Source organism: Diadema antillarum, unplaced genomic scaffold, assembly GCF_040938485.1.
Source record: "Diadema antillarum isolate AM-2024a unplaced genomic scaffold, OU_Dant_1.0 seq00000183_RagTag, whole genome shotgun sequence".
In the NCBI taxonomy this organism is placed as follows: Eukaryota; Metazoa; Echinodermata; class Echinoidea; order Diadematoida; family Diadematidae; genus Diadema; species Diadema antillarum.
The window spans coordinates 530,245-557,868 of NW_027271250.1; the positions used below are offsets into that span (position 1 = coordinate 530,245).

Genomic DNA, 27,624 nt, shown 5'->3' on the forward strand with positions numbered 1-27,624 from the left:
TTTACCGTCAGAGCGCAATCCACAAACATTCCTTATCATTAAAAAGTGTATACTGCATAACTTTGCAAGTCCTAACTTCACAAATTAAGCTACGGATTGCATTCAATATTTTGAATTCTGGTCAGGCAATACATGTATGTGTAGGCCTACTGAGTTTCATGAAGATACCTCAAGCCATTTCCAAGATATGGAGGGGGAAAAGAAGTTCAATTTTAGCATTTTCACTTGACTTTTGGCATGTGAACCTATAGAAATGACCCGAAACTTTCCCTAGAGAAGTTTTATTTTGTAATGCATGGCAGGGGCTGAGGAACGTTTTCGCAGGGGGGGGGGGGGGAGCTGTGGACAAGGTAGGGGAAGGAGGGGGTCAAGGTCAATCGAAACCCCAGCAGAGACTGGAAAAATAGAAAACAAAACCCTTGAAATTTTCCGTCATTTTCCCCCCAATATTTCCCCCTGGTTTTCACTGTTTTTTTCTTTATTTTACTTTACTTTTCTTTTTTTTTTTACTTTACTTTTCTTTTTTTCTGCAGCCCCTTGAAATGCGCACTCTGAGTTTCATGAAAATACTTTCAGGCATTGCAGAGATATAGAGGAAACCATGAAATCTTAGAATTTGACCATGACCTTTTTACCTTTGACCTTGAGCACACGAGACCACAATTTGATAGGCGCGGCTTCATATACACATATTACGCAATATTTATGCCCATTGTCATCTGGATATGTCAAGCTGTTCGTATAAGTTGTGCCGTCCACAATTATGGACGGACGGACAACCGGAAAAGATAATGCTTCCAGTGACACTTCATGGCGGAGGCATATAGAAGAATAATGATCAGGATGTTGAAAAATGTGCTCCTCGCCCCCCCCCCCCCGACAAAGGAAAGTCATAGATACACACACCACACACACACATACACGCACTGACGATAGTGCCATTGATTTTGTCCAAAACAGCAATTAGATTGCTACCTTAATTTTCACAAAATCAATTACCTTCACTTTTTGAGCTATTTTTTCAAATCATTTGCACTAAATTTCTTCACATGTTTGTCTAAAATTCATATCAGGTACCCGTGACATTACAAGGTATTCGGAAAGATGTCATGGACGTCTGTGAGGAGGCAATGAGGAAGTTCACAGAGCGACTGCAAGAGAAAAGAAATCTGCTTCTCAAACGACTTGACTCAATCGAGAAATCTGGTATAGAACAACTGAATACATCTAGAAAAGAGGGACAGATGATAGAGACCCGTCTAAGCAGAGCAGTCGAGTACGGGAAGGCTGTGCAGACATTGGGCAATCCAGAGGAGATGTCGGATTGGATACAAGCTTTGCAAACTACCGTAGACTCCATCCCCGCTCGTGACTGGGAGCTAAGAGGCATAGACTCAGATATAGCTGCACTGGACCCAGAACTAGTCTTTACACAGAGAGAGGAAGAAAGCTCATCCATCAAGCCATGTTGGTGCCATATTGGACACCTTTTGCGACCAGGGAAGTGGAAGCTGGTAGAAAGGCGTAAGTTCAATCTGCCATTGGGGGACTCAGTAACTGCACTTGTTGCAAAGGAAGATGGAGAGATGCTCCTAGCATATCATATGAGTGGGGTACACTTGCTTGATAAATGTGCAAAAACACAGACAAACATAATATGCTCTTCCCTCGACACAGTGATAGACATGTGTCTTGTGGATGAAAAAAGTGTTGCTGTGCTCAATAGCCATGGTACTCTCAACCTTGTGCAATTACCCAGTGGCACCAAGACAGACTTTTATCAAGCAAACAGTTCAAGACTCACATGCTTGACTGCAACCCAAAGCGGTACTCTTGTCACAGGGTTGGAAAAGCAAAATGCCCTTTTTGTTTTGAATGATGATGGATCCACCAACATATTACGACTACAATCCACAAGCAATCCGCCATATCGTCTAGCAGCAACATCAAACCACTTCGTAATTGTGCATCACCCAGCTACTGTTTCGATCATCGATGCTTTTGGCAAGCTTCAGCATCAAATTCATGAAAAGGATTGGGCTTTCGCTTCCGTGTGCACATCACATGACGACACTTTCTTTGTGCTTTCATCTAGGGAGAACGATTTGAAGTCGATCTCGATTAGTCGATATTCTGTGGACGGACGGCTCAAAGAACGTGTAGTTGAAGATTTGAAGATCGAAGCACTGGGATGGCTGAATCCCCGGATGAGTGCTCCATCTTCTAAAGCTCTGGTTGTGTGTGCAGAGAATGAGATTATTCACTTTCACAGGGAGGTACTTGTCCTTGATGAAGATGAATAAATTAGGATCAATTAATGAAAGGACGAAAATTGTGATGACCTACGATGTACATATTATACATGTAGTCATACAGTGGACTTCGTTATAAAGAGGTCGAGTATAACAAAACCCTCTTTATAACAAGGTGATTTCACAGGACTCAACTCTTTATCTCCTTATTTTGTACCCTGATATAGTGAGAAACCTGATATAACAAGGCAATAGACATTGTTTATAGGTCCTCGTTAGAGCAAGGTTCCCCTGTTCACAATCATTATGCATTAAGAATCACACTTATGCTTTGTCTTATACATGGACAACACTGAATAATACCAATGCATATTACATGGTATCTGAACATCTGAAATTTGTTTCACTTCCCAAGCCAATTTCCTTTTTATATACACATGTACATTGTAGTATCAAATCTGACATATCTTTGCCAATATTGGTAAATATTTGCATTGAAGTTTCTTATTGGTCACAGTACTGTCACAGAAATCACAACTAATGACCTCTTTTAGTGCATTTTCTATTTATGTTAAGTCCCCCCGTAGACACACACACACACACACACACACACACACACTATACATGCCTCAAAGCTTGATAGCAGACATTAGTGACAATGACACAGCTGATCATTTGAGGTTATGGTGAATACTAGGCTGAGTAGAGCCTTTAGAGGGGATGGCTAGTAACTGATCAGTGGGAATCAGAGAGAATGCTGGGGGATGATTGTTCCAATCCTTGTGGGATTCATTTAAGAGTGCATTATATATCTATTATTCTGTGAAAATTATTTGCTTCAGAATGGTCTCATATTCAAGTAATGTGCAGTTCAATGTTTCCAGGTTAGCATGCCTGTACAGTGTCAGGATTAATGATCTCTCGCCCAATACAGTATAAACGATCTAAAAAAAAAATACAAATGAGGACCATTTTCAGGCAGTAACTTCATGAAAACCTAAGTGGTTAGGGGTAAACAAATGGAAATTATTATTAAATATATAGTGTCCATGTGAAGTGCCACTGTGTATACTACACTAACTCTGTCTGTAGCCAAGAAGTTGGTCTGATATCATTTGATGAAACAATGCTGTCCTTCCAAAGAAACAAAATAACACTAAAAAGAAGCTCACTGAAAGGTAAAAATATAGGAATTTATAAATATCCATGACTTTTCCATGATATACTTATAATTTTGCATTTCCCATGACTTTTCCAGGGCTGAAAAATTATTTTCAAAATTCCATGGCTTTTCCAGGTTTTCTATGACCACAGGAACCATGATGTATGTAGCTTATTTTCACCTGTAACACCATCTGGTAGTTTGAGCCAGTATTGACAAACTCTCTAATACTACAGTACATGCATTTTCAAGGTACAATGGAAACTGAGAGAGCATGGTAAAGCAGGACCATTTTGTAAAGTCAATCGTGCATTGATTCACTGGCATGGTGAGCTGTATGTACAGCAATGTACTTTAGCATAGAACCCAAGATGGTATGTTCAAATCTACAAGAGAAAGGGAGTTGAGTGTCAAAGTGACAGAGTGGCTGTAATCATCACAAGAGACACAGATGAGCTTCATTTACTTCTAATTTCTTTTATTATACACTTTGGTGCACAAGTCACTTTTAATAAAAGCTGCATAGAAATGCAAATATGTACAAATATACAGAGTAGAGATGACTCCATATTTGCTGTAATGGTACAAGCATTTACTGCTGCACTTTCATGGTATTTCAAGAGAGTGTGTGTGTGCAGTTTCTTTTTTTGTTTTGTTTCTAAATATGAAAACACTACATTGTGTGGAAGTAATACACATGTACTCCAAATTTGTAGTAATGGGCAAACATTTTCAAACTTATTTTGCGTACAAGCAAATAAAACAGACCACATGCCAGACAGACAGTTTCATATTAGTAGTTTTTCTTTGCGTAATACATTGTACATGCATGTTTGCACATTATTACTCTCAGGCACTGTCCCTCTACATGTTTGGCATGAGCATTTTCTTTGACAGCAGTCATGGCACTTGCCTTCTGTATCTCACAACAGTGCATTAAAGCTCTATTGCATTTGCAAGCCCATGTGAACATAAGCTGGTAAAAGTGCACAAAAAGCGTCATAGATTGCAACCATGAACCTCTTGTCAACATAATCATCACTGTAGAGGAAGGTACTGTAATTATCTGACATTATCTTTTCCTCTGGACATTACGGGTATTGCTAAGTATGGAATAAGATACTGCTGTCTCTCACATGGTTAATTTCTTATATTTCCTTGGAGTATCATGTCTCCCACACATATGAAAGGATTGTTTGCAATTCTTTAACAATTACAGGATAATTACTTGTGAATGAGAGATTTTTCATGTGAATTCACATTGATAATGGAGTATCAACACATTTTGTATAGGTAATGGAAAATAGCTCTCACATGCTAAACCAGTAGACATTGAGCAGTCTTCTGTAAGAATGAGAAAGATGGTTGATATACTGTACATGTATGTACCAGTACTTTTTATACAGCAGTTTGGTTTCAGTAAGTACAATGTATTATCAAACAAGCTTCATGATACATGTATGAACTTCTGTTGTCAGAGCAATGACACAAGGAGTGTTTTTTTTTTAAGGTAAAAGTAACATACCCACATACATAGTGTTTCCATTGAAACTTGCTTTACAACACTTATATTAGGATATTCATAAGTTACCTGTACTCTGCAATGACGATAGATTTATTGCCTTTTACAGAACTGAAAAATGTTAGCAACACAGATGAATGTTGCTCAGGGATGTCCCACTGAAGGATATCATTACTGCCTATATGAACTTCAGGAAAAATCTTTTTACAGCACTGAAACCTGCCTTACTCTTATCAATGCAATACAGTAAAACTGCATTTCAAACAATGAGATAAGACTCCCGAACAGAATCTTAATACCTAAGATGATATATAATCTGTCTCTGCTTTTGTTCATCCCAACAACTAAAACTTACTTGAAGTGAAGCAATGATATTGCAATTGTTGTTACTTATTGTCTCTCATCAACACAGGCCACACAACATGCAAGTTTACACCCATGATCTCAAATCAAACTTTATCATATGAATCTTCATAAAAAATAATGTGGATGAGGCTGCCTTACTTAATACTGACACTATGCTGGTATTAGTTGGGAGGACACACTACTACAACCTCATGCCATCCCCCATAATGTGTTGCCACATTATAGTACACATACACTTGTACACTTACTTGAATATGACATCACTAAGAAAGAATGTCAGTAGCCTCCCATTCTACTAGCATCCTCTCAAGGGATGCATGCACTTCAAGGGGGAAAGAAATATCACAAGTCAAAGAGACCTCACTACACTGTACAGACTTTTAGGCACTTTGCGTACAAGCAAGGTATCAATGAAGACACACAAACACATACCAGTACACAAATGATATAAAGGAACACTAAAAGCATCCTTTAGTGGGTTGTAATGGTACGGGTGTTCTGCTTTCATGCCATGAAGCCATCAGCTTTTATCACTGGAGAAGGTTTCATGACTTTGTTGCTTCTGCAGCCTGCAGGAAGAGAAAGCATAATATGACAAAAAAAAAATTTCTTCATAACAACTGTTTCTTCATAACAACTGGTAGGGGTATCCACTATAATAACAGCAACAAAGCATCCCTCTTCCCACAACATCCCCTGGATACCTTCACTACAGCATATCTACATGAACAATGGTCACACGTTTGATCAAAATAAAGGTAACATGATACCTTTTAATTTGGTTTTAAAGGCTAGCCACTGTGGCTCACCATTGTCAATTTGAGGCATCACCAATACGCAAGTGACTCCCAGCCAGCCCTGTTTAAGATGCTTCATGGGATTGCTTGGTGGTAACATGGATCCGGTCTGGGCTGAATCTTGCTCACCAGGCCAGTATGCATACAGCGTACATAGACACATGAGCGATATATATACGCATATTGCATAGCTAACTACTGCTAAGGACTAGTGCTATGTAGGGCTATGTGTCTGGCGCTGGCGCAATGCACAAAACATACCTATGCCACACTCACCGTTAACTTTAGCGTTTGCTTCGTCAGCCACTGTCTTGTTACCTTTTGAATTCATTTTGCTTAAATCTCTCACAGAAATTGAATTGTTTTCTGATGAATTTTCAGATACATACTTTTTAGAAATAAGCCAGGAAAAGATTGTCTTGAAAATAATTGGAGATATTTATTTGACAGAGAGATTTGTAAAAGAATTGAAGAAGTATTAGCAAGACACAATGTCATAATCTACCAAAACAAACAATATACATTTCAAAACTGTTTTGTAATCTGGTGTTTTTAAATGTGAGAAAAGTATTTTGTTAACTTTTTTTTTTGCAGTGTGATTTAGAATGTTGAATTATGGAGACAATGAATACTCAGCTGGAGTAAAAAAAAAAAAAACCTTTTGAATTTCTACGACTCAATTTTAAAGTTGTGAAGATGGAATGCTCATCTCGAAACTTTATCTTAATGACAGTCCCTAAGCTGAAAACATTTTTGACTGAGAAAGGAATTCCTTTTCTCTCAGCAAACACAAACAAAACCTTTTGTATGACTGGCTGTGAAAGCAGCTGAAACATACTACTGCGGTACAGTGGTATTGAGCCCTGTGACAGGGATGAGTTGGGGAAGAAGTGCCATGCGAATGGTAGAGATTGCTGGACACTTCAAACAAGTTACATCTTTCATCCAGATGTACTTTTGGAGATTTCTTTGCGTATCGTGTGTCCAGTACACTGAAGCTTCACAGTGATGACCCATGACTCTAATGGTTGCAAATCAGTCAAATTGAAACCTGTACACTCTTTTTGCACTAAATTCAAGAGGAGGAAAAAGCTAGCAATGAACAAAATGCACGCATTGATTGCACTGCATTGTATGTGAAAAAAGATGCGGGCTAGAAAGCCGGAAGCAACATTGCCACCAAGCTATCCTGCAGTGCATCTGTGACAGGTGTTCTGTGCATTGGCAATTCGAGGAAATGACAAAAGTCAGTAAGTGGTATTGGTATTTATTTGGTACCCCACGGTACCAAACACAGTGGAATATTGTCATAACAAGACCAGATTTAACAAGATACCCTATGTAGAGTAACAAGTAAATTTTGCAGGTCTCATTCCTTTAACATTCTTTGTTTTTATCCCTGGTCTATCGAGATACCCAATACGAGGAAATTTCAGTGGTCCCAAGTAACTTGTAAAAACAAAGCTCCCTGTACTGCATCACACTACAGATTACACTGTAGCTACAGACTAGCTACACATTATGCCCAACCTGTTGGTGAGAAAGTTATCTCATTATCATGTTTGTTTTAAATACAGAGTATGCTGAAAAGTCCATAATATGTAAACATGTAAAATTCTGAACTCGCATTGATACCACCCAACTATTTACTCTGAATATTCTGTTTTATTTGTGGGTATGCAAGTGTCATGGTAGAGTGGAGGGGGTATGTTATGATCATTTACAAGGACAAGTTTACTATGGATTCCTATCATCAATACAGGAAAAAAACATAAATTCACATATACATGAAATATCACTGGTACCAAACAAAACTTTAAAATACAGTACACTTTATCACAGCATCACCTCTTTGTCTTATGTGAGTCAAGGTGGGGCATACACCAAATGTTAGTTTATGATGTGTAATCAAAGAATGTGTATAAGATGTAGACTGGTTGTGAATTCCCAAAGCATGTGTTCAAAAACAGAGCAAGGAAGGCAAATAATGACTCTTTTACTGGTAAAATCCTCTCATACTAATAAAGTCTTGTTGTGTGTTTCTAAAATTAGCTCGCTATCATTAAGTAAGTTGTGCCATAGATCCCAGGACGATTATCTTGCAATCAAAATGAAATTTTATTGTATCAGTATTCATTATAACAAGGTGCACCTGTATATGGCTTTGGAATAGCCCTTCTGGAATTTCATATATTGATATCTTTCAAAATGAACAAGCCAGATTCTTACTGTCTAGAAGGCAATGTGTCTACACGTGTGGGGCTTTCCTATAGATTCCTCTGCCAAATCTAAAGACAAAATAGTTGTTAACCTCTAATAAAAGTGCAGTGTTACTCTTTCATCCTGTAGAAGACTTTGCTCACCTGTTGTGTGCCCCATGAAATGTAGTCTGGCTTGGTAGCAGCGTGGTACTCATCAATCAGCTGCTGCACTACCTCCCGTGAGTCGTCCAACTCATCCAGGTTGTCACGGAAAATGGACTCCTTGCGGAATTGTTCGAGAAAGGCCTCACGTTTCCGCAGCTTGTCAAACTGTTGACATGTTCTTTCAAAGAGCTGTGAACCAAGAGTATGGGGGATATCAACAAAGATTATTCAACCTTCAGGCAAATGAAACAAAAATTCTCATGTGATTACAAAAGAGCAAAAAAATATCAATTTATCTACACATATATGTGTGATCTAAAGCAATGGTAGTCAATTCATTCTTTCCATACAAAAATCTTTTGGCATCATGGCACATCCATATCAATCAAGAGCACTGTCACAGTACCTGGAACTGTCAAGCATGCACTATAAAATGTCTATGAAATAATGTGAAAATCAGTACAACAAAGCTACCTCCATTCAAATATGATTGCAGAATTTTAATGTAGGTCTCCCCATACTTAAACATGTCTACAAAATAATGTTTTCTGTCCACAATTTTCCCTCTAAACCATGATAATTCAGTTGTTTATCACCTAGGGATATCACACATAGCCGTTGGAGAAAATTTTGAACAGTGTTTTGACAATTGGAGCACCAACTACTAGTACCATACATCTACATAAATGTGAGTTGAGAAAGAAGACTTACTGAGACAATACTTGTATGGTTAGCAAGCATGAGGCCACTGACTCTGTGTGCTGTCTGAACGTATGGAGACTTCTTGGACAGAGCAACCTACAAAGAGATAAACATAACAATTAATATACACTATCAATGATACCTTGAAACAAGCCAGAGCTCTTCTTTATTCAAGTTCCTCAAGGATCTGTTCTTCTGGAGATGACTTTTAGTATCAGTCAGGTATGCCTAGAATTCAAACTCTGACAAACTACGGTCTTCAGGTATGAGAAATGAAAGTAGTTCTTGATATAATCTATACAAGAGACCCGGGGGTCACGCGCTCACCTGAGTATCGCAAGTTCACCTTCCATGCATTCTTGCAGACTCTTACCTGAGAACATTGGAAACTTATGGTGGGGGTAGCTTTGAGAGTGGGGGCATGGTGTCCATTTACATATTCCATCACACTGGTAAGAATACCTGCCAAGTACACTGTACTTTATAGAATGTTGGATTATGCAGCTTGGGAAAAAAGACTTGAGCCCTATCACTTTTGATTAGAACTAGAGAAAAACATTACTGAATATTCATTAATTTAGGAGGTGTGGATCCCCTGGGGCCCCAAAGGAAAGCATGGTGCCCATTCAAACACTTTGAGATCTTATCCCTATGGGAATGCTACTTGACATGTTGGGTGAAAATCCATTGTTGTTTTCAGCAAGAAGATGAAAATTTAGGCCCGCATTTGGACGCCCCATCCCCCCCCCCCCCCATCCCATCCCGCTTCCTTGGGTCCCAAGGGGGGGGGGGGGGGGGGGGAGGGCACCTCTGATTCTCCCATGAACAAACAGTCATCAACATACTGACTCATTGTATTAACTTAGCTCAATCACTTCCGGTTCTAGAGAAAATCTGTAAAGATTCCTTGCAGGGGGGGGGGGGGGGGAGGACCCCTGGGGGCCCCCAGGTGGGGCATGGTGCCCATTTGATGGAATTGAGATTCTATCCCCCTAGGGATGTTACCTGCCAAGTTTGGTGAAAACTAGTGATATAGGGTTTTCAAGAAAAAGATGAAAATTTACAATTTACAATGGGCATGGTGCCCATTTGATAAGAATGAGATTCTTTCCCCAAAGGGATGCTACCTGCCAGCTTTGGTGAAAATTCATAATGGCATTTTCACGAGAAATATGAAAATGTACAATTTGGGCCCTATTAGGACCCCTCCCAACCCCCCTCCCCTGGGTCCCAAGGGGGGCACCCCTGATTCTGCCATGAACAAACTTGGAACTGCAGTCATCAATGTACTAATTCATAGTATTAACTTAGCTCTACCATTTCTGGTTCTAGAGAAGAAGATTTTTTAAGATTCCTTAATTCTGGGGGGTTTGGGCCCCTCTGGGGGCCCACCAGGTGGGGTATGGTGCCCACTTGAACAAATTGAAATCCTATCCCCCTAGGGATGCTACCTGCTAAGTTTGGTGAAAATCGGTCAAGGGGTTCTCAAGAAGAAGATGAAAATGTAAAAGTTTACGCACGACGGACGACGGACGAAGCACGAAGCACGACGTACGCCGGACGCCGGACGAAGAGCGATCGCAATAGCTCACTTGAGCCTTCGGCTCAGGTGAGCTAAAAATCTGACATCTCAGGATGTTATTTATGAGCCTAGATATACAGTCCAATGAAACATATATAAAGCATATGCTGTAAGTACAAGTTTTCCTTTGTAATGTTGCCATCACAGTTTGCAATATGAAGTCAAATTCTTTTCAGAACCCTGCTGTAGTACTGGGATTTATGATTTACCACCTTCAAATTCATTACCTATAAGCCAGGAATACTACCCATATACTCACAGGTAAAGATGTTATAAAACTTTGCCATACTTTAACGTATACACAGAAATATAAAATATACAATTTCAAAAAGAAAATGAAAAAGAAAGAAGTAAAATGTGATTTTCAAATGCAGTGAGATAGTTACCTGAATACTTGCCGGTCCCCAAGGTATGAAGTTTGCAAGTTTCCTCTCCCTGATCCTCTGCAAACTCTTATGAACCTAATCACATAAATGAAAATGATGCATGAGACTTCTGGTTCTTACAGAGACCAACATTATCAAAACGGATATTATGATAATGGATTGATGATTCAAGTCTGATAAAGCTTAATTCCTGACAGCTGTACAAATGCATATCCTGTTCGCTGGCCTCTAGTTTCACGATACATACTTCAATCACGATTAGAGCTTGCTCATTGTGAATGAAGCTTTTTATGTACATATAATTACTCATGAATGACACCATCAAAATATTCAAGCATTCATGATTTCCAAATCTAAAATTGGGAAATGTCATTGTTTCATTTTATATTAAAAATATTAAAAATATTGTGCACTGAACACTCTCCCAGTTTACAGTATCTGAGTTTAGGTTTGATTTATTATGTGGCTGTTTTCCTATGACAGTGCAACTTTTGTCAGATGTCGGTGTTAGACAATGTGTTGCCAAGGCAACCATATTCTTAGGGGAAAAAAATACCAGTGTTTTGCTCACTCCATTGGTTGGGTTTCTGCATAGAGATTTGGGGAGGGATGTTGAGTTTTAAACTGAGCAGAATATATTTTTGATCATCCTTGGGCAATGTGCTGCTATGGTATCACAATGATACATTTGTTTGTTTGTTTGCTTGTTTGTTTGTTTGTTTTGGGGTTGTTGTTTTTTTGGAAAGAATATCATATCACCAGTTTTGCTGGATGAGCTAACACCATCAGGTCAGGGTAGGGCATCGGTTATATTCAGTTACAATTTTAGTCATATTTGTGTTTGAATTCAGAGCATTTTTGTGTAATAATGTATTATTTGATAATGTTTGTATCTGTTTTACATTGATATAGCTGATTCTGGGTGCATGCACTGGTCGGGGAGGAAGGTCTCGAGCCTCTGTGATTAAGTTTGCCTTTTCCTCCCCTGGCAACCAGCAGCATGCACCTGGAACCACCACAATTTTTATATCATGTAATACGATTTTCTGTTTGTATTTTATGTCAGCTTGTATTGTATATTGAATTGCCGAATAAATAATAATGATAATAACAATAAAAAGCACTGATAAGCAACCATGTTGGTGAGCATGGTGTATGACATGATTGGATGCACAAATATGTTTTGTTGCCACACCATTGCTTCATCCAAGGCTTATACATATTTTACATTGTTTTTGTCTGCCTCTACCAGATGCAAACAATTCTTTGTAACAGTCAAAAGTCAACTGTATAAATATATCACCAAATGTAACTATCATAAATGACCTTCCTGATGATGATGCACAGAGCTCCAACCAATCCAAGACTCTCTTACCTGTGTGGGATCCACTTCGCCCTGGATGATGTTCAGGATAGAGATGTAGCAGTGGTTGCTCTGCCGATCTCGCAGCGTCGTGGAAACCATGATATTCTTAGGTTGCAGCAGACGACGCATTACATCCAGTACAGTTGTCTTTCTCACGTTGGGTAGCTGGGATGAAAAGCAATAGAAAGCTCAAGGAAAGAATATTGTAACTCAAAAGTACCTGATGAATTGTCAGTGTTCTTTAGAAAGAAAGTTTTATCATTTTGTTGGAAGTACAAACAAAGTAAATTACCCCCCCCAAAAAAAAAACAACAACAACAACAACAACAAACAAACTCTAGCTCCAACAACAATTTTGAGCATCTGTCCTTTCCCCTGTAGGTCAGCAGTCTTCTCCCTTATTCCCGTATGTGTCTCACGGTATAAAATTTATGTTCTTTCTCCAATAGAGTCAAATTCCCATCAGACATTTCTAGACTACCCTTTCATGTTGTTCTTGCAATGCTTGCACTCTTGACTCATTCATAATAAGTACACCAAATTTCCACAATATTTCTCAACATATAGTAATACAATGGTGTGCACATCAACTGAAAGCAGTGAGATGCAGGTATGATGCTCTGGGCTTATTGATTCAACCAATATCTGAAATATCTTTGTAATTTTTTTTTTAATTTCAGCTTGTAATTCTTTACAGAACAAGCTGAACACAATGTCCTGGCTGTTATAAAACTTACAGCTGTAACAAAGCTTGAAACTTCCTGAATAAAGGGTAATGATAATTAACATTCACAATTTCATGTCTTTTTTACAAGGTATGAAATCAGACTTGAAAAAAGACATCTAAGTGTCTTGACACAGAGTCTGTACAATTCATTAAAAAAAAGAACAGAGAAATTAGTTTGCAAGGAGGGAAGCATCAACAGCAACAAGACCGTCAGAAAGACGCTCTCAAAATTTTACATTGTAAGGCGAATGTGTCACGTGCATGTGTGTGTGTGTGGGGGGGGGGGGGTTCTCAATGTGAGACTCAAAGGCACCAATTAACGAAGGTGGTTTAAACTTAGACCATGGTTTAAATTCAAACATTAGTCTAAAATAAGCATGAAATAGGCACACCTTTGACTTGCACGTATCAACATGCAATTGATGTTGGACGTCTGTTGGTGTATGCAATCTATCAGGCACATCTATGCAAAAGAAATTTGCATAAACCATGGTCTAAATTGAACACCACCTTCAAGGATTTGGGCCAAAGAGTTTTACCTCCCTTTCTCACCTTGGTGTCTGCTCCTAGTGTCAAAGGAGTATAGCCTGTCATGAGGAAGTGAAGCCTTGGGGTGGGAATCAGGGAAGCTACCAAACCTATCAAGTCATTGTTCATGTAGCCTGGGTAGCGCAGAGTGGTTGTGCTTGTTGACATGATTGTTGACACCTGCCATTCAAAACACATATAAGTTATATCATATATATATATATATATATATATATATAAGTTAGCACATTCAAATAAGTCTAGATCATAACTGTGATATCCTTAGTAATGTTCACAGTACAGTCCGACCTTGATTATACAGCCGGGAGTGAAATAGATCCATGGAAATGGACATTAAACAATCAACACTTTGCTTTAGAAGCAGAGATGATATACATTTGTGGTTACCGCAAGTATTTCAGACACCATTATCAGCAGCATTATTGTAAACACACACAGCTGCTAGATATCAAGGGAGCAATAAATTCGTAATAACATGTATATACCCCTAGCATGATATGCTGGAAAGTGCTGTATTTGGGCATATCTCTCTTATTCGGCCAAATCGCTTTTGGGACACCTGCCTGTCCCGTGGCTGGTTGATCATGGTCAAACTGTAATACTATCACAGACAGAAGTTGCTATCCATGTATTTCTCTACAGAGAGCCATTGTTGGCAAATGACCTACAATGTATGTTTTCAATTACAGTAAACTTCACATCAGTCAAAGTCCTTGGAGGTGGAGAAAGTCTCTTCACACACACAACTACTCAAGAAAATGCCATGCCTTCTACAGACCTGCCAAGTATTACATTTTTCCTGGAAGTACTACATTTTTTTCCCCACAAAATAACAGCAGTATGTTTTTTTTGTCATAAAACATATCTAAGGAAATATATAGTATAAGGCCTATATCGTGGTAGAATGTCTGACGACAATACAAAACTGGTGCCCAGTCAGAGGTTGCTAACTTTAGGATAACACCCTAAAGCACTATAACCCTATTCTAACTGGGGGGGTCAATGACCCCCCCCCCCCTCAACGTTTCGCGCCACAATTTCGCAACGCGCAAAGCTTTTGCCGCGTCGTTTCACGACTTTTTTCATTGAAGTCTCCCGCATATTTTGAGACCAAATTTGCGACGTCCGGGTACACCATTTTGAAGTTACGTAATGTTTTGCATATGCATGTCAACCAAAAAACAGCTCAAATTCATGATATCGTGTGCAAATCCAATGCAAATTGTGTTTTTTGGTTAAATTGATATAAATTAGATTATTTCAACTTTTAACCATTGAAATTACTCAATTCTAGTGTAGATAAGCCTGAAAAAGTGCCTGCAACAAGTTTTGGCAAAAAGCAATAGAAAACAAAAGGTTAAAAAAAACAAGGAAATAATAGGAAATTAACAAAACAATATAAAACAAAAGAAATTAATTTCAATTGAGCTATTTTTTTACACGAAAATTGTTTGATGTGTCTTGAGGAATTCTGACACAAAAATTTAGCAATCCTCCAGTCTTTTTAATGGAGTTATCGGTGAAAATATGATTTCATGCACAAATTTGCATAATTAATTTATTAAATATAGAAAGGCAATATTTCTCTATTGTATGACGATGTAATCTTCAGGCAAAATATCGCGACGATCGCGCAATCGGCGGCCGAGATCTTAAGGGGGGGGTCAAATTGACCCCCCCCCCCCCCCTCAGTAAAAACTTGGTCTCAAATAGCCCAGTCAGAATAGGGTTAAAGGGGTTTGAAATGGAAGACAATTGTGCAATCTCCTTTGATGGGATCATACCGTAACTTGTCAATTTCAAAAGCAGTAAATTTGTTGGTGTGCTCTCTCTGTGTACTCTTTGTTTAAAAAAAATGTTCACTGTACAATGTCCCACCCAATCATCGATTACATTAGTGTGCCGGGAAAGATGTGGGTGCGATTGGCTGTTGCAGAACAAGATAGCTATCAGCCGGTTGCATGGATGTATACCATACAAACAGTGTACACTGCAGCTGAGCATGCGACGATACTCGTTATCATAAAACCACTCTCTATACCATGCTGTCTATGTACACCATCCATTTGCACACATCATGTTATCCACTCACAAATCGTACTGTGTACAAAGCACTGTGATACAAGCACATAGAAATCTTGGTTTCTGTGCACTTGTATCCTGCATCATATGTGTACTACTCATCTTGGGAAAAAAATGTAAGGAGCTTCCTCACAACAAAAACCTTCACAGAGAAGCAGAAGGAAATGTTCTTGTCCTTCGTCAGGAAGTACTTTGTGTCTGTTTGTGATTATGGGATCAAAAAGTTCCCTTTAATGAGTTTATTGAACATGCCAGTGTAGCTGATCCTAAAAAAAGAATGGATGCAAAGTTGTTGTTTTCTTTTTTTCAGTACTGTATTCTGTGAAGAAGATCCACCTCATGGAAGAGCAAGTAGATCAGCTAGGGCCAGGGTTTGCTCGATACCAAGGGCCAAGGGGATAAACTTGAAGGGGCTTCTAACAATGTTTTCCTTCAATGACTGAACATATGAACAAACAACCTTACTTGAGCCAAATATATATTCAACTGGGATTTAATATATGAGGCTTCGAGGCAAATCTTACAGGACTAAATTTGATTGCCTCTGTGAAATTAAAGTTTCTAATGTTGATTATTGTTCATTACCGTTACCTACTTTCTGGATGGGCTGTATATTGCGCAAGATAAACAGATCATCTTTAAATATTCCTCATTTGATGGAAATTCCCTTTTTTTTTTCCTTTTGCCATTATGGTTTTTCGCTTGCACAAGGCTGGCAGCTCTGTTGGTTTTGACTTGGGTATTTTCAGATAGCATAGGAGCAGCATCTCTTCAAATTTAGCTTCAAATAATACCACTCTAAATCACAAGCGACTATGAAGTAAGAATGTGCCCACCATTTGATTGATCTGAGAGAAGTCTGGATTCTGGAGATGAAGGCGCTCAGTAGCAATTCTGTTCAATGCTGTGTTATCCAATACAACCTGAGAGGAAAATAAAGAAGGCCATTATTACGATCAACACAGTTGTGCTTTATTGACAAAGTGAACTACTCTCTCTTGTTTTAATGTTCAGTTTATTGATTACAATTGATGCTTGCATTTCCTACAAATGTACACTTAAATATCTAAATTCTATCTAAATATCTAAGTTCAATACAAATAGTAAATTAACAAACCTCATACCTGCTCAAAAACTTCATTGTACGTAACAACTTGAAAGCGAAATGTGACGTGTTCCATTTTGCCCAGAGTGTAGCAGTCTTGTCACCTAAACGGAGTACCATTTTGAGTGCAACTACTGTCAACCACCCAGATTAGAAAATTTGACAAATGTCAGAAGTTTTAAAGAACTCTAAATGTTTTAGGAATGTGCAACTTATCCGTAATGTCAGCTGTACGGTCTCCTGTAAGGCACTTATCAACGCAAAAAAATAAAATTGCAATACCTACTTCAATTCCAATATGTGAATAAAAAGACTTTAGTTGTCAAAGATGACACACAAGAAGAAACTGTCAGTGCTTATCAATGAGGAAAATCATAATTGTTTGAGATATTCAAGTTACTGCCATTTCATTGCTAGATGATGCCTGATGTACAAAGTTAGTAATATCAGTGATGTATGCCTCACGCCAGTCAAACTTTCACCGCTCTTTACTCTTTTAGCACTTCCATTAAAATAGGTCTATATTTTGAGGAAATATTCATTTACAATCACTTCTGAATGAATCCAAGAAATTATGAACCATAAAACATGCACTCACCACACAGTCACTGTTTTGTGTCAGTCTCTTCAATGTCAGCATAGAGTTATACGGCTGTACAACAACATCACTGATCTCATCTTGGTTGGGAAAGACAGAGTATGTCTGAATCAACTTCTTGGGAAACCTAAAGGTGCAAAGTGAGGATCAGAGAGAACCAATTTATTGTTAATCATCATTTGAGACCCTTACAAGAGCAAAACATCAGAAGAATCTAAGTTTAGAGTACAGGTACAGGAAGGGCAACATAATTAACAAATCTCTACATTTACAATACTTTCATCTAGCCAGCAAAGATCACAACTTTCATTGTAAAATTCTGGAGCATTTCCTGTAATTGGAGAATGCAATGACGATAACTTTATGCAATGTCTAGATACATCAAAAATCCAACTTAGAATGACTGACAATACAATTCAAAACTACTTCACTTCTATGACTATGTCAATTTGCTATAAACATTTGAAATGTATGTGTCCTTTATATGTTTTTACCTGACAAGGCTTTTTTGGGTATACTGAATGCTTTCAATCTTTATCTCTCGAACAGACAGTGCACCCAATGTAATACGAACGCCTTCTCAATATATCTGTTGCCAAATCAAGTTTTGGTGGATATCTAAGTTTCTTTTCAATGTCACTTCAACATGAAGAAGTAAAATGGACACAAACATGTACAAACAGTGGGAAACTGTGAAATCTTAAATGTGTCACAAACGTTCTTGGGCCTGTGTGTTGTTGATCTATTAATCAAATCAGCATAGACACAGGGGAAACACAGTGCAGTTACACCGGTATAATGATGTCACTCTGTATCCAGTTCAATCATACACTCCCAGAAAGATTTTGTTCTTGTTTCTTCAGCTTTAAATGTCAACATGTATAATTTGGTGAAAATGAGTATATCATCCTTACCAGCTTCACAAATAAACTCACTAGTTTGCCCATATGTGAATTACCTGTCATTGATTTTCTCTAGAATGTAGGATCCCATGCCAGAACCCGTACCTCCTGCAATGGAGTGACACAGGACAAAGCCCTGCAGAAGACAAAACACACAAGATCATGGTCAGGTAATGACTGGTAATTGCACTCATACGCTTGTGAAAAAAAAGACATTGAAGCAAGCATAAAAAAGTGGCAACGGTTTTCATAGAGAGATTCAGACCTTATAAGACAGGGTACCTTGTCTCTCCCCATGGAACAAAATACAAAATTCAATTGGTAACACATCTAGCATGAGAAGGAGCACTTTACCGACCTCCTGCTGAAAGCAGGGGGATTGATATTACAGTACTCTAAACACAGGGGCCCGAATTCACGAAGGTGGTACAAATGAAACCATGGACAAAAACCATGGAGCCCCAAGTGTCGCACAGAATATTTTGTTACGAAATTGGTCATTTCGTCGACAAAAAGACTGTTTCATGAATGAAATTATCATTTCGTGGACGAAATGTTCATTTAGTTACAAAATGTTGTCAATTTGTTACAAAATAATCATTTCATCGATGAAATGACTGATTTCGTAACGAAATATTCCATGCAACACTTGGCGCTCCATGTTTTTTGTCCATGGTTTAAACCATGGTTTCATTTGTACCACCTTCGTGAATTCGGGCCAGAGAGTACACGTAACAAGTTGAGGGTGCATGTACTCTTCATAAGAAATGAAGTTTCGTGGAATTCTCTTCACATATTTCTTTACATTATTCAGCAACTAAAACTTTACAAATTGTTTCAGCCTTCTTATCTGGCGATGAGAGCACATGGATTTTTTTTTAAATCAAAAACTAAAAATTCAATAACATTGAACACTTCATCTGGGCTGCCTAAAACTTCACTGATGTGTTATTGTAGTTTGAACTTTTTTTTTTTTTTTTTTGGATTCACTGCATTCATGTACACATTTAGGGTAAATTTCCTTTGATTTTTATGCACAGCTTCTGCCTTCTGTCTTGTGTAGGTCTACTTTGTCTTTGAAAAAATGATTTTTAATGGAAAATGACAGTCAAACAGCAATCAAACTACCATGGGCCTCCATGGAGGCTGATTGGGTAGTGATTCTTTTCCCTGTTTAACTCTCTGTTGAGGTGCAACATACAGCAATATGAATCTCTTTAAAGAGGCCGTGTTCAGAGCAAAAGTTTCATCAAAGTCTGAAATTTATCTTAGCTCTGGATGACTTGACATACCTCAAGACTGTCACTGCCATCAGCCTCCCTGTCGATGATGTCAAACATTTCCTCATAGAGTCTCTCTCCCTGTTGATCACAGAACATTCGTCAGCACCAAATATACTTTACATTACATGATGAAAGTGACTGACAGATATCATTAAGACTAAAATTTTAGATTGTAATGGCTCAATATCAGAACTGTTACTATCATGATGTCTACGATAAAATATTACCATACCACTAAACTATTTGCAAAATAATTTATTCTCGTATTGTATTGTCTATAAATAAAAATGTGGGAATAATAATAATAATACAAAAAATATATATACAGCACCTACTACTATTGAAAATTTTCAAAGCACTTGACAGTCCAAGGTAAAAAAAACAGAAAAAAAAATTAACACAGGACTTACTTAAACAACAACATATCAGCCAATCAAAAGTTAATAATGGTAATCATTGATACTGTTGTTCAAATGGGTGAGTCTTGAGTTTCTTTTTGAAAGTGTCAAAATTGGTTGAGTCCTGAATATGGGTAGGGAGATTATTGCAGAGAAGGTGAGCACAAATAGAAAAGGCCTGATTACCAAACAGTTGTTGGACCACAGCTGCTGGAACCTAGCTGCACAAGATTTCATGCTTTGCACTTGTGATGTGCACTTCATGAACATGTACATTAGTGCAGAATATCAAGATTTTTTTCCCCCATGCAACATGATAAACTAAACTCTTGCACCACCATGATGTACAATGTGAGACAATGAGGCTCAGAAATTAAAAACTTGAAACATTGTTAGACAATGCTTTGTAGCAGCAAAACATTTTGTACATACAAATTGTACACATTGTATGTCTCAGCGAATCAACATGGACACTCTACAGAAAATGTGGATAGTAATTTTTGCTTGTAACAGTATATATTGTACTGTAGAGAAGTAAATTCCAGGAATGGAACAAAGATTTGTCAACACCCCCATGACCTGATGCTTTACCAGACCCGCTAATATGCAAATACATGTACCTTCCGGCCAGCCCTTTTTCAGATGCATTGTGGGATATCTTGGTGGTAAAGTTGGATCCTACATGTATGTAGGCTGCATCTCATTCTGCAGGCTAGTGTGGGAACAGCGTACATTATTGTACGTACATGCAAAAATGATATTATGCACATATAGCTACCAACTGTTACTACTGGCACTATGAAGAACTATGGGTCTGGCCCTACTATGCACATATCACAATTGCAATGCTACTTGTACATGCAATGTTGACTTTACAATGTAGCTCTCGCTTTGTCTACTAAGGTCTTGTTACATTTTTTAGTTTCTATAACTCCATTTGTAACTTGTGAAGATGACCCATTCATCTCAGAACTTTGTGGAAATGAGTCCCTCAGCTGAAAGCATATTTTCTTGACTGAGAGAGGAATTAATACCCTAGGAAACATGACCTTGAATCAGTGGCTGTAAAAAACAGCTGAAATATACTAACAGCATCTTTGAGCCCTGTGACCGAAATGAGTTGAGGAAGAAGTGCCCCGCACATGGTAGAGCCTGCTGTTGCTCTGTATCAGTGTTTTGTGCACTGACAACACCAAAAATGGTTAATACCATATCTGATAAGAACATAGGTTATCTATCTGATGTGTTTTAGTACCAAATAACAGTATACCTTCATTATCTGACTTGCTACTGGTCAAGTTCTTAAATATCATTGAATATGATCAAATCTGTTACTGGGACATCTTAGCATCAAATGAATTGCAGAAAGGCATTCAAACCCACCTGAGTATACCCAGAGGCCCAGTTGTTTCCTGCACCACCGCCATGTTTTGAGAGGTAGATGTTCTCTGGGTTGTACAGGTTGGCATAAGGTGAATTCAGAATACCATGGATAACCCTTGGCTCCAGGTCAAGCAAGACAGCTCGTGGGATGTAGTGCTCATCATCAGCCTTTCAAGATCACAAGTGTGAGGGAAAAGCAAAACTAAATTAGCGTACTGTGCACTCCTGTTTCAACAAACAAGGTTATAACGAAATTCCGGTTACAACGAAATAGAAATTCAGGCCACAACATTATCCTCCGTATGTTTTTTATTGTTTATTTGTTCGGTTATAATGAAATTTCGATATAATGAAAAAACCTGCCGATCCCGAGGACTTCGTTGTAACGGAAGTCCACTGTATCACCTAATTACAGACGAATGACAAAAATATTGGGCAAAATTCAACTGACAACAGAATGAAGCAATATTAACATAAAGAAAAAATCTTTTTTGCGAAGCATCTTTCGGGAAAGATGTGTGAAGGCTGAATTTATGCATAACCTTAAAAACAAAGTACATATACATACACTGAAAAGTGTGGAAGAATTACGCAAAGGAACATTTTAATTAAAGGACTTGAATCTACATAGAGACAGCATGGTGGCATGGGAAGCCTAACAACAAGCAAATTTGATACTCAAATCAAAGACCCCTGTTCTGTCAATGGCATCAGTTATATTCACCCTGAAATTTAGTTTGTGTAAATAGAAGCAGGAAATTGCAGGAACAGGACAGTGAAAGTTTGAGCAAAGTCTGAGGAAAACCAAGAAAGTTTGGAGAAGACTGAGAAATCAATCAAACACACATTAACTGTTTTGTGATGTCACACGCAAGCCCACCTCCATATGCTCTATACTATAAAACAAAATACAGCTGTTTTAATTTCCCCATCAAGAAAATTTTCATTCACCAACACACCCTTAATTTGATTATTGTTAACACTTTTCTATATAACACCTGCAATCAAACAATATATTCGGTCATCAATAAAGAGAGGGAAAAAAGAGATTTCATGGAATTTCATGCACAGGGTATACAGACAAAAAGCGTATACAATGTAAATATGCTATATTACCAACTTGCCAATTTGTGCTTGATTGAGCATAACTTAAAAATATCAAACATGGCAACTTTCTTAGTTTTCATCAGAATTGCTCAAACTTTCAATGTCCTGTTCCTCTTATGTTTCTGCTTCTATTTACACATGCAAATTTTCAGGGTGAAATTCTCCTTCACTTGAAGAAAAAGAAGAACCCATTGACACTAATCATTACTAGGATTAACCCTGCCCATAAATCTGAAGTACAAATGCTGATATACATACATGTACGTAGTACATTAGTAGAGTCTACATCATTTAATCTAACACTACAATCCCAAAACCCTAGAACCAGCCAATTCAATTTAATCTTTAAAACCAAATCAATCATTACACCTCGAAAACCACCCAATCAACCAACCAACAAGGTAACAACCATCATCGAAACCACTTCAATTCACCTGTATTTAAAATTTCAATATTTGCTACAGACCTGATAAAAGAAGACATCTTTCCTGTCTGAGCCATCTGTTGCAAAATCTTCAAGGATCCCTTCTGGACTGATGCCATGCTCTAAGCACAGTTGCTTCCAAAACTCCATTCCAACTGAAAAAAAAAAAAAAATCAAACAAGGTCGAAGAAAGAGAAAAACCCAACACAGGTCTAATTTACAACACTACAGACCACTATACATTTGTACCCTACAAAACTAGAGTCTAAGCACCTTAACTATAAATAACGAGTGCAATTCGATGTCACTGATTTGGTTCAAATTATTAATACCACCATAGGGTAAACCTACCAGAATATGGTCATTTAAGCTTTTCTGCGGTACTTTTCAAACTAAAATAATACATACAAAATCATCTACAATATATGTTAAATATATCAGGCTTCTTTTATCTCAATTTTGGTTTTGTTAAATAAAGTAGGACTTTGATTATCTGGCCATCGATTATCTGGATTCTCGATTATCCGGACTTCGACTGAATGACAATTTTTGTTTAATGTTTTCATGTATTTTCATAGCCTGACCAGATGCCGTGCGGAGCAGGGTGTCAGATGAGTGGGGCCTCGCCATCACATCGGGAAACCACAACACAACTACATAACTTATAAAAACTTATACGTTACCGGTATTTAAAAAAATTTATACATTACTCACCTAGAGTGCATGCTTATATTACAGAATGTACATACTGTAAAACATGATATATTCGCGGCATGAAATTTTCGCGAATTGGAGCTGACAGCCTTTTTCGTGGCATGAAATTTTCGCAAAGTGCCACTGGCGTTCAATGCATATAGTGTAAACAAGAACTTTCGCATGCATTTTAATTTCGTGAATCTTGGCGCTCGCGAAATTAAAGTGCATGGAAAATTCCTTGTTTTACAGTAAGTCCATCCTAGAGAGCCCTCGCAATAAGTCCATGGGACAAAAAAATGGCACTTCTAGCGCAATCCCTGACCGTCGAGGTTCATCGTTGCAGAATTCAAAATGGCGCATTGACCACTCGGCACATTATGTGCGCGCAATGCATGGCTAAAGTACAGCGATCTCTTGCATGTGTGCGCGCGCTCTTTGGTAGCAGCACGGTCTACAGCGTGACCTTTAAAAGTGCATTCAGATCGCGTGAACTCTCGATTATCAGATGTACTGTTTGCACATGCTGCATATAGTCTTCATTTTCGGTAAGTTATGAAATGTGTATGTCAATATCGATAAAATAGCTATGTAGTGTCATTAATGAAGATTACAGTTAATGAGTTTGAGGTGACAAAAAAAGATGTCAAAGTATCAAAACTCAACGCCATCGTAAAATTCGCAGCTGGGCTTGCTTTGTGTTTTGGGCCGCTTTGGTACAACCCAGTCGCTTTATTTATACTGCGACTGGGCTGTGTATAGTTAGTATTTTCAGTGCCAAATCTCACTCAAAACAAACACTCACAATCCCATGCATGCTAGCTGCACATAAGACACTGACTAGTCTAACGTTAGACATAAATTTATGTATAGGGTCTAGCAATAAAAGTTAGTACTATAGTAGTAGTACTAGCATTAACTGCGACAGCCGTTTTCGCATCAAGATCGAGGAGTTGTACAAAACGGTGCCGTTGCAGCGCTATAGACCCTGTCTATTTCCTTAATTTTTCAACAAAAACTACTGGGAATTATATACTTACATGGGTCGATTAAACCTAAATGATTCATTTCGGTGACTGTTTGATGCATTTCATTACTTATGATGCAGAAAATGTTGTCTTATAAGCGAATATCTTCAGCTCACCGATGCTCACTAAAACTCACAATCACTTGCACATATGCGCACAGCATGCATGCAGTGCAGTGCATTGACAGCTGTATTGCTCGCTACATGATACATATTCATTTCACCTTATATGCACCGTGCGATAGTGCATGAATATTCATATCCTTGAGCGTCCGTAACGTTGACGTCATTGTTCACACATGCGTAGATGCATACTAATGGAAAAAAGCACCAAGTCTCTCCACTTAGGGCAGGCCGCTTATTATAATCGTTACATAAATTATATTACTCCTAAAAAATGTGGAAATTTTGGTAATCATGTAGAAATGCACACCATGCACACCTACCATTTCCTTCCTTAATTTGTTAATGAAAACTTCTTGTGGCTGTCAGAAATGTCAAGATAGACCATATCTGACGGTTTCATGAAATTTCATAGCCAACTACAGAAGAAAGTAGTACGCTGATCGACGGCTGTGTGTAGCGTACAAACATAGCATGATGGATGATCGATTATGTGGAAGAGCAATATAATGATGATAATCGATCGTTGTAGTCTGTGATACAGCCGCTTGTTTGGTGTTTAACCACAATAATTACGTCGGCTCGACAGTAAAGTGGAAGAAAGAAAGTGATCTTGTTGCGTGTGTTTTTTATCGTTTTAGTTAATTTTCTCCTGCGTGTGACTGCATATCTGTCAACATTTTTTGCTGACTAAATGATGGAAGGATAATATGTATACAAAACAAAAGATATATGAAAAAAAATGAAAATTATCCATCATGAATATTGCACAATAAAATGAACCTTTACTACAAAACAAAAACAAATATTGGGGTTGCAGTTCTTGTATACATAGTTTTAAAAAAAATGAAATGGAAAAATGAATACTCTCATAAAAACAGTTATTTATACTTCAAATCAAACTTATAAATTAAAAACATGAACCATGTCAATTTTGATATTCTGTTTCTACAGCGCCATGAGTATCTTTTTTAATAGGTAGAATGAGCACTTTATAAGAATTCCACTATATTAAAAATACATGATTGTACACTTTTTCCAACACTATTCTCATTAATCTATTATTATTAGGCCTATATGTACAGTAGATTACTAGAAACAAATCTCCTTTGAATTCAACTTCCTTCTCATCTTCTTTTCTCTCTCTCCCTCCTTTTATAGCCTTACCTTTTCCTTCCACTTTTCCTTCAACCTCATTCTACATGTATTCTCTTTATCAACTTTTGTCATGATAAAATCTTTGCCCCAATTTTTAAAGAAAGGACGTCCAAATGCTGGTATGAATAATTTCTGTATCAATAATTTGAATAGTGATAATCAGGATCGTGAAGATAGTGGCAATGAAAACAATGAGAAGAAAAATACGAAAAAGAAAGTAGGCCTACACATATTGCACAAGTTGTGTTCGATATTGTTAGTAAGTGGCTAATTAGAGACTATACCAGAATCGATTATAACCGTTGACATCGTTCTCTGCGAAATCGATGCACTACTTTCTACGTCGGAGATTATGTTCGCGACCGACATACTTTTCAGCTCCGATTTCTCATTTTTCTTACCTTTTCAACTTCTAATTCCATGAAAATCTCTGATATGGTTCAATTTAGCAACTCCAATAGCTGCACAAAATTTGATTGACAAACGGCGAAGCGAACGGTAGGTGTGCATTTCTACATCATTACCGAAATTTTTGCAGTGTCCAGATAAATGAGTGAGAAGAACCAAGTCGAAAAGGTAATGTATATTTCATTTTTTATTGTCACTGTTTTTATGATAGAAATTTAGCCGTGCTTTATTTGTGAAGTCGCCGTGAATGTGGCAATGGAGTTATTCGTGATTTTTGCTCCCGCTCAGCTGCGAGGTAGCCGCCAGGACCGCGCCTTGCGGCGCGGTCTCTGTCCGGGGCGCGTTTTTTTTAAGACGGCACAGATTGGGGCATGGCGCGTGTTAAACCTATGGGAAAAACGTTGGGTTAGGGTTTTTGGTTATGGTTATGGTTAGGGTTAGGGTTAGGGTTGGGGTTAGGGTTAGGGTTAGGGTTAGGGTTAGAGTTTGATGGTTAGGGTTAGGATTAGGATTAGGGATAGGTTTAGGGATAGGGTCCCCGATAGATTTTTAGTTTCCCCAATCTGTGCCGTCTAAAAAAAAACACGCGTCCGGGGCGGGGCTATAAATTCTAGCATATGATTGATATAGCGGCACCAAATGTGCTTTCGTATTGGCAATTCATCTTCAAGATTCTGGTTCTATCAGTTTATAGGAGTAGGTCACAGATCAGCATCAGACAATGAATTTGCTTCTTCTTGCTAACTGTTAGAGCTTAAACCATATTGACTGGTAAACAGGTAGCAAAACAAACAAACAACATACATACATACTTTATAAGGTGTGGGACTGAGCGATTAAAATTTGAAAATACGAGTGCAGTGAGCAGCTAGCAGTGCAGTGTAATCAGGTAGACTACATTGATTGACGGTTTTCGTACATGCAATTAAGCAGCATTGATTACTTACTCTGGTTGCCACATTGCCCTAGCTGTAATGTAATTATTTCTCGTGGCATCTTGACGGGTGATTTCTGGAACTGTTTACTCTCGATGCGTGATGAGTTTGTTTGGCGCGAGATAGAAAGTTTGATATCCGTCAATAGAGGGCAGCAGAGTCAATCGGACTCGATGGGATTTCTGCGCTGCCAAAGTAGATCCAGTAATACCATGGACCCT

General features: G+C 38.1%; 1 protein-coding gene across 1 annotated transcript; it reads right to left on the reverse strand.

Moving 5' to 3' along the window:
- Positions 1–5,770: 5,770 nt before the first annotated feature.
- Positions 5,771–27,599, reverse strand: LOC139728535 (tubulin gamma-1 chain). The gene is made up of 13 exons (XM_071639469.1): positions 27,416–27,599; positions 23,102–23,214; positions 21,529–21,696; positions 19,757–19,825; positions 18,521–18,600; positions 17,563–17,689; positions 16,696–16,782; positions 13,781–13,936; positions 12,511–12,666; positions 11,136–11,210; positions 9,177–9,263; positions 8,463–8,654; positions 5,771–5,871 (listed from the first exon to the last, which is right to left on the reverse strand). The coding sequence occupies exons 1-13, from the start codon at positions 27,462–27,464 to the stop codon at positions 5,848–5,850; spliced, it is 1,383 nt and encodes a 460-aa protein (XP_071495570.1). The 5' UTR covers positions 27,465–27,599; the 3' UTR covers positions 5,771–5,847.
- Between the last annotated feature and the right edge of the window lie 25 nt (positions 27,600–27,624).

What these genes read in the sequence shown, in the direction of transcription:
- LOC139728535 (XM_071639469.1), bottom strand. Translation starts at nt 27,464, where the DNA reads ATGCCACGAGAAATAATTACATTACAGCTAGGGCAATGTGGCAACCAG. An exon ending in AAGATGTCTTCTTTTATCAG is followed by an intron (nt 21,697 to 23,101) that starts GTCTGTAGCAAA and finishes TGATCTTGAAAG; the next exon opens with GCTGATGATGAGCACTACAT. An exon ending in ACCATACAAGTATTGTCTCA is followed by an intron (nt 8,655 to 9,176) that starts GTAAGTCTTCTT and finishes CTTGGTTCACAG; the next exon opens with CTCTTTGAAAGAACATGTCA.